Raw genomic sequence first — 12626 nt, 5'->3', positions numbered from 1 at the left:
TGTGGAGGACAGGGCCCAGGCCTCACCTGTGTAGGGCCAGCTTCAAGGTGCTTGGCTTTTTTGTGTGATTTGGATCCAGACCCTGCCTCTCTGATCTCATGGCAGCAATCCGGTACAGCTGCCCAGGGCAGGCTTGAGGGCTTTTTCCTAAAAAGGCAGACACTTCATAAAGTTCCTCTCTTGCAAGAGAAAACCTACAGAGGGCCCTGGGGAAGAGAGAGATTTTTTTTCCTTCTGAGTACAGTCAAGCCTTATAAACAGATCACCATACTTGTTGACCAGGATGGAAAATAATGGTGAATTTAGTTTTGCTTTAGTTTTTTTTTTTTTTAAGATATTAAGCTTACCTGGTATTTAAAATTTTTAGATAATCACTTGCATTTTCTAAGATTTTTCTCTAATTAAATATAAACATGTATGTATAATATATGGTGAATTCAAATTGACTGTGGAGGAAAAGGAAAAAGAATATAAATAAAAACGAAACTAGGGCAAAGTAGCAAGGACACCTCCTAAAGAAGGAAAGAAAGAAAGCTCATGAAACAGTTCATAGGCTCCCAGCCTGTACAATTTGAAAAGAATAAATTTATTATTAAAGTTTAATGTCTTTTTAAATCTTTCCCTTCCTTCCTTCCTTCCTTCCTTCCTTCCTTCCTTCCTTCCTTCCTTCCTTCCTTCCTTCCTTCCTTCCTTCCTTCCCTGCTTTCTTTCCTTCCAAGATCTCACTGTATAGCCAGGTTGTGATCCTCCTGCCTCAGCCTCCTGAGTACTGGGATTACAGGAGTGTGCCACCATACCTAGATTTTTTTTTTCTTTTTCTTTGACTTTTCTTTCTCTCTGCCTTTCTTTTTGAGGCACTGGGGATTGAACTCATGGCCTTGCAGTTGTTAAGCAGGGACTATACCATATGAGTTACTCTGCCAACCCCTTTTCTCTTGGTTAATTTCAGGATAAGGTCTCACTTTATGCCTGTGTTGGCCTGAGATGACACTCAGACATTGGTCAAGATAGAGTCTCATGGACTAATTTTGCCCAAACTGGCCTCAAATTGTGATCTCTCAATCTCTGTCACCCAAGTAGCTAGGATTATAGGCATGAGCTACCTAGTATTTCTTTTTTTACACCTTCACACTCTGTTTTGGGAGCTCACCCTTTTATCCTGTCATTATCGATTGGGCATCCTTTGCACAGGATACCCTGTGAGGCTCTGGGGTGCATAGATGTCAGGTGTCAGGCTCTCACTGGAGTGGGAGTGGAGGAGGTGGGAGGCACCAGTAGAGCAGCCTTGGGACATGCTTAGATAGGAGTCACCGAGGAGGATCCTAACACACACCCATCCCCCTCCTGTGCTGGGCAGAAGTACCCCCAGGATGCGTCCCTGATAAGCCAAGGCGGGGCAAGGAGGCAGGGGTGGGATGGGGACATTCACCCAAGAAGGAATAGCACGTATGAGAGGACCTTGCCCAGGCTCTAGAGGGAGGGACCCCTGCCCTCAGGGCCTCTATCTCCACATCCTAGAGGGAAGGAGGGCAGGTCTCGAGGACAACTGCACTTCAGTGCTCAGGTCCCCTATTCCTGGGATGGGCTAGGGGGGTGCCTGGTCTTTATGCACACCCTAACAGAAAAAAAGCCCCCGCCCTTCAGCCTTTGTGTGACCAGTCCTGCTGAGTCTGGTCCTCCATTTCCCCTTGAACTACAACTGCAGACCTCTAAGATTTGTGTCCCATGAACCTAGGAGATTAGAACCCACACTCTCAGGAACACAATCTTGGGGGTGGGACACAGAAAGTCAGATAGACTCCTTCTCTCTCTCTCTCTCTCTCTCTCTCTCTCTCTCTCTCTCTCTCTCTCTGTGTCTTGGTTTATTTTTGTTCTGGAACCCAGAAGTCTGAAATGAGTATCACAGAGGCAAAAATCAAGTTGTTGGCGGGGTCATCCATACCCCAGCAGGAGAGGAAGCTGGGGTTCTGACAAATCCCAGCTTCTAATGACTGCTGCTATTTCTTGATCTATGACTGTGTCATTCTACTCTCTGCCTCCAGTATCATAGCACCTCTACCCCAGTGTATGTGTCAAACCATCCTCTCTATCATCTGCTAAAAAGAAATGGGATGGCGTTTAGGATCCAGGTAACCCAGAATAATCTCTCCAGGTCCATCTTCAGATTTATAGGTGTGGTTTCCATATTCTTCCTTCCAAAAATGTGTTGGAAATTCAATCCTCAACGCAGCAGAGCTAGGAAGTGTGGTCTAGTGGGAAGTGTTCAGGTCATAAGGCTTCTGCCATCTTGGATTTCTTAGCTTTCAGGACCATGAGTCAAATAAATGTATATGATCAATAGATCAGTCAGTATTTGGATCTGCTGTGTGGTCCTTGGTCATAGCCTTCCCTATGGACTTGGCTTCAGAGCTCCTAAACGTGCAATGCTACAACTAACAACCAACAATCTACCACTCCATAGGCACTCAAGTGCTGGGTGTCTTTCTGATATAGGAATCTGGTGACGAATGTTTTAGGTATGTGTTGTCAGAGGGCAGTTGACATGGCAGAATAGGATAATGGATTCCACACTTGCCATGGGGACAGATGACAGGAGACCGCAGGGAAGCAAGTGACACTCTTTCCTTAAATACTACTACTCTGGCTTAATGCTAGTGACTCCTGCCTGTTATCCTAGCTACTCAGGAGGCTGAGATCTGGGGATCCCAGTTCAAAGCCAGCCCTGGAAGAAAAGTATGAAACTCTGGTCTCCAATTAACCACCAGAAAACTGAAAGTGGTGCTGTGGATCAAAGTGGTAGAGAGCTCAGAGACAGCCTAAACCCTGAGTTCAAGCAACTCCTTCTCTCTTATTGCTCATATTTCTGAAGAACCAAGCACCACCCTGATATGCCTGGTAGAGGCTGCTTTTCCAATTGGTAGGTCCTAGGTTAGATTTCTACATGGCACAGAGTAAGGGGACCTAGTCATAGCAGCCAGGCCTGGCTCTCCAGGTTTCCGAGCATTTCAACCACTGGCAGCCTTTGTGGTTAACTTGACAGAGCAGAAGGTGGCATGGATCATTCCCAAAATGCCAGTGCCACAGTCTAGTGCCATGGGCAGGCAGATCATGAAGCCTCTGATCCCCCCCCCCCCCCCAATCCATGCTCAGACCCACTGTTCCGTCTGCTTGCTCCTTATGTCTGAGCTTGCCCTGTCAGCCCTGTCAAGGGTGGTCAGGAACCTCTGGTCTGGGAGCTGGGAGAAGACATCTGAAGCCAGCCAGGGCTTTATCTGGGGGCCGGCACTGCTGAATAATGAATTCCAAATGTGTGTGTGCATTCCCAGGCTGTTAGCTGGGCGTACCACACACACACACACACACACACACACACACACACACACACACAGTTACACGCATGCTGGGCTGACAACTGGGAGGGAGCCGGGAAGGCTGGCAGGGCTGTGAGGCTCTGTGAGGCTCTGGAAGGAGCAGCTAGTTCTCGGTTGCCTTGGTCTCTGTGGGCAGCATCAGGAGGAGGAGGAGGCAACTCGGGAAGAGGAGGGAGGCGTGTGAGCTTCATTCCACCAGCCAGCTCCTTTCCTGCTGCTCCGCCTGGCAGTGCCCAGGCTCCCACACCAGCATGGCCCTGCTTGTCCACCTCAAGACTGTCTCGGAGCTGCGGGGCAGGGGCGATCGGATTGCCAAAGTGACTTTCCGAGGTAAGGAAGCCCCTGTCTCAGAGAGACTCCAACTCTCTGAGCTAGCCTGGCCTGGGTAAGGGCTGGGAGGGTGGCTGGGAAAGTTCTATCAGGGCCCCAGCCATGAGGCTTTTCAGGATGTCTACCTGCCTCTGGCCTGGCTGTCTTTGAGATTTATTGAAAATTAGGTTTTCCTTTCCATGTCTGTTGCATCCTGCACTTGGCCAATGTGCCACTATTGGGCAGAATACAGAGATCAGGGAGGCCAAAGTAGGAGCTCACCTGGGCTCAGGGAGCCTCAGGGTGGAAGGGTCTTGCCCCACAGAGCCCTGCTGAGCCCTCTTTTCCTCCACCTCTACAGGCTGGTTCCTTGTATGCAAAATAAGATCTGTACCTGGAATCCCCAGGGTCCTTAGTTTGGAAACCAAGGCAGCCAGGGGTTCCCTGGGCCCCAGTATGATGCCTTCTCCTAAATCTCTTGTGATCCAGAATGAGACCCTTCAAGTCCCCAGTCTCACCTCTGCCAATGCATGTATTTAGTAACCATTTATTATGAGTTTGTCTCAGTGCTGGAAATATAAAGCTGAATGTGACTGAGGCCCTGGCCTCAAGGAGCCACATTTGGTGGGCAGAAATACTAGTGGGTATGTGTGTGGTACAGAGAGGTTGGGATAAGAGCTTCCTAGCCTGTGCTGAGTGCTGTCCATCAGGGAAAGCTTCTTAGAGGAGGCAACAGTTAAGGGACTGGCAGGAGGAGACAGAGACATAATGATGGTGGCGGGGAGGGGATGGGTGTGAGCAAACAGAAGGGCATACCCAAGTCTTGGAGAAAAGCTGGCCCGCAGAAGTGACTGCATGAGACTGGAGACTAGAGAGGGCACAAAACCTAGGACCACATAGCCAAGGTGGCAAGCAGAGCTTCGCCTGGCAGAGTGGGCAGCCACTGAGTGTCTTAAGTGCCAGTCTTCCCTCTGCCTTTTGCCCACTCACCTCCTCAACCTTTATATCTGGCCACAGTTCAATACCTCTGGGCTATCAGCCTTTGACCAAAGAAGTGGGGTGGAGTTGTAGGAAAGGAGCCTTGAAGGAGTTGTGTCCTAGGCTGGACACTGTATGTGCAGCTCTGCCAGGAGGGCGAAGTGAGCTTGCAAGCCCCTCCCACTCCAGCCCTGCATCAGAAGCCCCTGGCGCCCGCCCGTGTCACCTCCTCACAGGTCCTGGGTGGTTCCCAGGGCTGAGCATGGGTGGAAGCGACAGTTGACTCTGACAGCAGGGGGAGGGCAGGCAGAAGGGACAGGAAGGTGGGCTGGGCCACCTGCTGCTTCCCACCCCAACAACTGCCTTCTCTGCAGCATCCCTGGGTCTCTGTGTGCCACCTGCCGGCTTGTGCTGGCTTTAGAGAAAAAAACAAAAAACAAAAAGCGTATACCATTCATCCATGAAACAGGGCTGGGCGGTTCAGCCTCAGACCAATGCTGCTGCTGTTGTCTGGATACCCCAGTCCCATTTGTAGACAGAAAAACCAAGATGGAGAAACTTGCATGGAATTAGCAGAGGGACAGTAGCCCTGCTCAGCTTGCAGGACCCTGTCCTGGAAGCTTCATTGTGTGTGTTCCTTTATCTCCAGAGCTAATGAGGTAGGGAGCACTATGTCGATCTGAAGCACGCCTATCTCACTGAGCTGTTAGCCTGACCACCCAGGCATTAGTCTATTTGCAGCCTGTGCCCTCCACAGTGGAGAAACCCATTTCTAGACTCTGTGTTTGTAGGTAACCCAAGGCAGAGCCCCTGAGGGCAGGGGCTGGACACAGAGCAGAGAAAACACAGGCAGGTTTCTAGAAAGAGTCCTTTTTGACAACTGTAGAGGCTTCACCCATTCACTTTCTGCACCCAGCAGTTAGCAACTATAGACATCCCAAAAGACTGACAGCAGACATCCAGAGGGAACTGATCCTAGCTTCTCCTGACACGCCCAACCCCCAAGTCCAAGCCAATGCTTGGAAGAAGAAACTGATGAGCAATCAGAGGGAGATGCTGGCCCCAAACGCCTTGAGGGAAGCCCGGTGCCAGGTTGTGCAAAGAACAAGCCTGGGCCCTTGTGGATGAAAGCGATGTAGACCCTGCCCTAGGATATTAGAGACCTACTGAACTAGACAGGAGAATAAGGAGGCATGGACTACCCCATCATGCCCACCTACCACAAGGCCTCAGCATCATCCCCCAGTAGCAAGCCTACCCCCATCCTTGGGGAAGTTATCTCTAACTAAAGCCCCAGGGGGTGGCAAAGCCCAAAGCCCAAGATGATGCAGGGAGGAAAGCAAGACAAGTTCCCAGAAATTTCCCCAGGCCTTTCCTGCTTTGGTAAGAGTATCCTGAGGACCAAAGTAGACCAAGGAGACTAGTAGAGTTAAGGTGCAGGAGAGGTCTTCAACTTGGGCTACCAAATCCTTGACTTGGGTTCATGAGAACCCAAGTTCTCATTCCCAAGTTATCATGGGAATGACAGAGCACATTGAGGCAGAGACCAAGAGAATCCATTAGCAAAGCGAAACAGAACAAAGCAGAAAACAGAACAGTACGCTCTCAGATGGGTGTGGGATGGGGGAGAAGTGCACTAGACATCCCAACGCTGTGGGTATTTAAGCCAGGGAAGTAGGACAAGGGATTGCTGAAGTTCAAAGCCAGCCCAGGTAACAAAGTCCATGAGATTCCTATCTCTAGTTTAACACCAAGTGGTAGAGTGCTAGCTTTGAGCACTGAAGTTCAGGGTCAGCACGCAGGCCCTGAGTTCAAACTCTAGAACTGGCAAGTGCATGCAAGCGCGTGTGCACACACACGACAAGATTTGTTTGGTTTAATCATCTGGCACAAGGTTAAGGAAGGGGTTTCTTTTCTATGTGAATTTATAGAATAATGTTTGTGTGCTCACAACCTAATTTAACATTGGTATATGTTATAGTAAAAGGGAAAAAAATTTTTTTGGGGGGGGTCCAGTTGTGGGGCCTGAACTCTGGGCCTGGGTGCTCTCCCTCAGCTCTTCAGCTCAAGGCTAGCACTCTACCACTTGAGCCACAGCGCCACTTCCGGCTATTTTTCTTTTTGCTTATGTGGTGCTGAGGAATCGAACCCAGGGCCTCATGCATGCAAGACAAGCACTCTACCACTGAGCTACCTTCCCAGCCCCTAAAAGGGAAAAATTTTAAAGCAGCTAATACATTTCACTCAAATAGATTTCTGTTTTAAAATTAAACTCTAGCAAATATGTTTTGCTCTGGATTCCTGGCAGAGAGACTCCTTGTCACCTTTCCCTAGTCTCACAAGCCTCAAGGAAGAGTATGTTTTCATGTTATACAAATTATTATAAAACTGTCTTCTGCCTGCAATCCTAGCTACTCAGGAGGTTGAGATCTAACAATTGAGAAATAAGCACACACACACACACACACACACACACACACACACACACATACACACACACACACACCACACACACACATCATCCAAATCTAGAAGTGGAGCTGTGGCTCAAGTGGTACAACACTAACCTTGAACAAAAAAAAGTTGGCCCTCAGCAAACATATTACTGGAGATGCTCAGAGAGAACAGACTAGCAAATAATTTCCCAGAATGGCTAGAGCTTGGCTATCCCATCCATTTTTTTTTTTTTTTTTGATAACATAAAAAGGAACTACTCCACCTATACCCATCCCTGGGGAAGAAAATATTTCAAACTTTCTATAATAAAAGGCTTCATATACATACAAGAACAGGGAGAATAATTCCATTTAGTTTTAAGTCCCAATATGAAAAAAAGTTAAGAGAGACTAAGAGAATATCATAACACATTTTAAAAGGGAATATTAGAAATACTTTTATCTTAATAAATTCCACAACTCAGATAAAATGACCAAATCCTTGGGGATGAGGGGAGGAATTACCAAAACTGACACAAAAAGAAATGGAAAACTTAAAGAGCCCAAAATCTACTAGAGAAATTGAATTTGTAATAATAGTGATGATATGGCAATGAACTCCTTTCCTGCAGAGAACTTTATATCTAGAAAGTTCACTGATACATGCTCAGAAACATTTAAGGAAGAAGCAATCATATATAAGTTCCTGTAGAAAACAGAGAAGGAGGAAGCTTTCCAACTCACTTTATAAACCATAAACCTAGCCAGGTACCAGTGACTCACACCTGTAATCCTAACTACTCAGGAGGCTGAGATCTGAGGATTATGGTTCAAAGCCAGCCCGGGCAGGAAAGTCTGTGAGACTCATCTCCAATTAATGGCCAGAAAACTGCAAATGGTGCTATGGCTCAAAGTGGTAGAGCTCAGAGTGCCCAAGTCCTGAGTTTAAGCCTGATGACCAAAAAAAGAAAATTTTAAAAATCCACAAAACTGACAAGACTTACACACACACACACACACACACACACACACACACACACACAGTAACTCTCAAACACAGAAGTAAAAGTCCTTAACAAAAGATTAGCTAGCTGAGCAGTAACATATAAATATAACACATTATAGAAAATGAGTTTTGCCCTGAGAATTCAAGGTCAGTTCAAAAATAATAAACCTGGGGCTGGGAAGGTGGGTCAGTGGTAGAGTGCTTGCCTTGCATGCATGAGGCCCTGGGTTCAATCTCTCAGAACCACATAAGCAGAAAAAGCAGGACGTGGTGCTGTGACTCAAGGAGTAGAGCACTAGCCTTGAGCTGAAGAGCTGAGGGACAGTGCCCAGGCCCAGAGTTCAGGCCCCATGGCTGACAAATAAGAAGAAGAAGAAGAAACTCCAAACTACTAAACCATGTTAACACAATAAAGGGAAAAAACCCACAGGACATATCCACAGATGCATAAAAAACATTTGCCAAAACAACACCCATCATGAGAAGAACCCTCAGCAGACTAGGAATTGAGAGGATTCTTTTTCAATTAGATAATGGGCACTTATATTTTTAAAAAATCCAGCTCACAGTGTGCTTATTCCAGAAATACTGAACATTAAGGTTATAGCCAAAAGATTGAAATAGACACTTCACAGACTAAGATATTCAAGTGACCAAAAAACACATGAAAATGTGGTTAACATCATTGAAGTTATGATTAAAATTAGAATGAGATAGTATTTCACATGCACAAAAGTGGCTGAAAAGTCTAAGAGCCAAGTGTTGGTGGAATGTGGAACAGCTGAAACTTTTTCATTGTTTTCTGGTTCTGGGGCTTGAACTCAGGGCCTGGGCACTATCCCCGGAGCTCTTTTACTCAAAGCTAGCACTCTACCACTTCAGCCAAAGCTCCACTTCCAGTTTTTTGGTAATTTATTAGAGATAGAGTCTTGTGGACTTTCCTGCTCAGGCTGGGTTTAAACGATGATCCTCAGATCTCAGCCTCCTAAGTAGCTAGGATTATAGGTGTGAGCCACCAGTGCCTGGCTTGGTTGAAACTATTTTTACAATGCTGATAGGATTGTAAAGTGAGTAATACAGAAATAAGAAGTACACAGATACCTCTCCTATGGCCCAGCAATATTGTTGCTCTTTGGTATTTCCCCAAGAGAAATGAAATTACATGTCCACAAAAAAGATCTTTTTATAAGACTATTTACAACAGCTTTCCTCATAAAAGCCCAATGTCAGAAACAACCCAAAAGTCTTATCAGCAGAAGGATGAATCAAGTTATAGTATATCCACACAATGGAATATTGCATAGCAATAATAAATGAATGAATTGGGTTCTCTATCCACAGATACAACCGACTGAGGATTGAATGGCATCTGTGCTGAGTATATTTATGTGTGTGTGTGTGTGTCTTGTCATTCTCTAAACATTACAGTGTAGTATTCACATTGTATTAGGTCATTGTATTAGGAACTGCATCCCCCTCTCTTCTCCTCTAGCCACACTAGATCTGAGAGCCAAAACCTGGAAAGTTCAAGAATGGGAAGCTTAGCTGGGCACTGGTGGCTCAGGCCTCTAATTCTAGCTACTCTGGAGACTGAGATCTAAGGATCCAGGTTCAAACCCAGCACAGCCAGGGGTTATATTCAATTAACTACCAAAAAAGCTGGAAATGGAGCTGTGGACCAAAGTGGTAGAGCACTAGCCTTGAGCCAAAAAGCTCAGGGATAGCATCCACGCCCTGAGTTCAAGCCCTAGGACCAGTACAAAAAAAAAAAAAAAGACCTCTCCTTAAGATCTGCTAATGTAAGGTTTACCAAGTTAAAAAAAAAAAAAAAAGACAAGATAATCCCACAGCTAAAATACCTAAAACTTGAACAATATTACCACAGATGAGGAAAAGATGTGAATATATGTTTCTAAACCTCTGCTACAAATGTGACTCAGAGGAGAACAGACTATTTGTAGGTAAAGCACATAACTTGAGGCCTAAAGGAAAGCCCGGACTCCTCCACATAGCCATTCTGGTTCCTACTCTGGATCAGACACTGGGCAGGCGCTGCTTCTAAACACTGTCACCGCCTCTGTTTTTGTGGATGGAGAGAATAAGACAAAAAGAAGTTCAACAGCTTCACCAAGGCCAAGTGGTAGAGCCGGGATTTGAACTTGGACACTGGGTGCCAAGGGCTATAACTGTTCTACTGAACCCCTTGTGTTCCTATAAAGGACTTGATTCTCCACTCTGTCTCAAAAACACACTCTTGGCTGGCCACTGGTGGCTCATGCATGTAATCCTAGCTGCTCAGAAGCTGAGATATGAGGGTTGTGATTCGAAGCCAGTCCAGGCAAGGAAAGTCTGTGAGAATCTTATCTCCAATGGACCACAGAAAAGCCAGAAGTGGGAGCTGTGGCTCAAGTGGGAAAGGTAAGGGATAGCACTCAGGACATGAGTTCAAACCCTAGCACCCACATACACATAAAACAAACAAAATCAGCTTCTTGTGATATAAGTATGGCTCAGATAAGTAAGTGTCAGTCTAGCGAGTACAAGGTCCTGAGTTCAATCCCTAGTATCAGAAAAAGAAAGCCAGGCTCCTCTTCATCTTGCTGATCATCATCACATATTCCCAGAACTTAAGCTTACAGACTGTACAAATGATGAGGCTGAGATCCCAAAGGTTGGAGAATCTGCTCCTGGGATCCCAGACATGTGTGCCCTGCCCACACCTGACAAGGCCTGGCTATTTGTCTTGCATGCATGCTGGGAAGCCTAGGCCCTATTTCCTGGTGCGCTGTGGGAACAGCTAGCCTTCAAAGAAACAGTCTGATCTCAGGGGGAGAGATGAAGGCAATAAGACAGTTTTCAGAGGCCCCCTTGGAGGTACAGAGGGAGAGCAGGTGCTGGGACTCATGGTGGCCTGGCCAAAGGGCTTGTCCCGCTTGCTGGCTCTGAACCACCCATTCAGGCAACTCAAGTAGCGAAGCTTTGTTGTTTTTCTAAACACTAATTTTAGTTATTTATGGTTTGGTTATATGGTACCATGAAATCGAACCCAGAGCCTCATGCATGCTAGGCAAGCACTCTACTACTAAGTCACATTCCTAGCCTGCTTTTCTGGTTTTAATTAAGGCAAAGAAAGGACCATCGGTAGGGCCAAGTGGCAAGAAGCACTGTGCTCTATTTCTCAGCTCATACCAGGCATCACGGGCAAGCACCGCTGAAGCAGTGGCCAGAGGACCCAGTGCTGACAAGGCTGCAATACTGAGAGGATTTGGCCCTGGACTTCTTCCCCTAACATACTGACCACTGCATTCTGGGCTCTTGGCAGCTCCCTTTTTGATCCTCCTGTGAGGACAAACCTCTCATGCCTCCTGTCACCTTCGGGACCCACCATGCTGTGTCCAGCTCCATCATTCCCCTTTCTCCTTCAGGCTTTTGAGCATTAGAACATATTCTCTTCCCCCGGAGCTACTCCTGCTCCTTCTAGAGGTCTAGAGTCCACTGTTCTCCCAGTGTCCTTACTCTGCCTGGACAATGTTTGCCTTGAGCTGCTAAGACTGCCAGTTCTCCTGAGGCCTCACTTTTTACAAGCCAACCACCTAGTTCTGCCTTATATAAAAGCCTTTTCCATAGCTGACACTCGCCCTTGCTGATTGGAATAAGCTCTTAGCCACAGTACCCGGATTCCAATTATCTTTATATGTCCCGCCTCCTCTAGGGGCAAAATGGCAGGGCTGACACAGAGCTGGAGAGCCAAACCCCTTCGCTGCCGGTGGAAAGCAAAGGGCACGTGGGGTTGCCCCCTCCCAGCCGGCCTTTTCTCAAAACTCTAGCCGGTCAAACTATCTGGAAAGGGCGCTGTTCTGGGCACATGGGGCATTTTTGTGCCCCTTGATCCCCTCCTGTGAGAAGCCATCACGACACCCTGCATGTCATACAAGCATTCACCGTACCTGCATTCAGGGAGATAGTGGCAGGATGGGTATTTTTTTTTTAAATAGAAATGGCATAAAAGTACTCTGTTCAGCCTTGGGCTCCTCAGGCCTCTGCGTGGAGATGGGCTTATTTGATGTCATGGCACTTAATACACTTTAGAGCTCCGATCTGTAATGCTTCTCTTCATTGATAGGCTCAGGGATGAGTTTACTTTAAACCAAACAGCCCAGTAAGCCAGGGAAAACAGAAGAAGGGGGATTCTGTTCAGTCTTCTGCCCAGCCTTCTCACTTGAGCCACAAAGAGCCTATCCACCCAGGGGGAGAGGGTCTTTCCTCTCTAGCTTTATCCACAGTCTTCCCTGTGGCAAGAAAGGTGAGTGGGTATTGGGATTTTTCAGTTTTGTCTGAAGGCCACATAAAATGAAGCCAAAGTGTCAATAAGGCTGGTGATGGGTGGAGTAGATATCAAACAAGATGGGGTTAAGTCAGATAGTGGAGGCTCATGCCTGTAATCCTGAGGAGACTGAGATCTGTGGATTGTGGTTCAAAGTCAGCTGGGACAGGAAAGTTCATGAGATTCTCTCTACCATTAGCCAC

General features: G+C 46.9%; 1 protein-coding gene across 5 annotated transcripts in view; it reads left to right on the top strand.

Annotated features, from left to right (window-relative positions):
* Nucleotides 1–3483: 3483 nt before the first annotated feature.
* Otof (otoferlin) overlaps nt 3484–12626 on the top strand; it is an 85868-nt gene continuing 76725 nt past the window's right edge. For 4 of the 5 annotated variants that reach the window (XM_042696663.1, XM_042696662.1, XM_042696664.1 and 1 more), the window contains exon 1: nt 3484–3701. In XM_042696663.1, the coding sequence (XP_042552597.1) occupies nt 3623–3701 (79 nt within the window). In that variant the 5' untranslated portion in view covers nt 3484–3622. The remainder of the gene's footprint in view (nt 3702–12626) is intronic. The other variant, XM_042696659.1, reaches the window with a different exon arrangement.

Source organism: Dipodomys spectabilis, unplaced genomic scaffold, assembly GCF_019054845.1.
Source record: "Dipodomys spectabilis isolate Male_0828 unplaced genomic scaffold, ASM1905484v1 ptg000210l, whole genome shotgun sequence".
Lineage (NCBI taxonomy): Eukaryota > Metazoa > Chordata > Mammalia > Rodentia > Heteromyidae > Dipodomys > Dipodomys spectabilis.
Note: the sequence above shows the minus strand (reverse complement) of the source record. Positions and strands in the feature narration are given on the sequence as shown.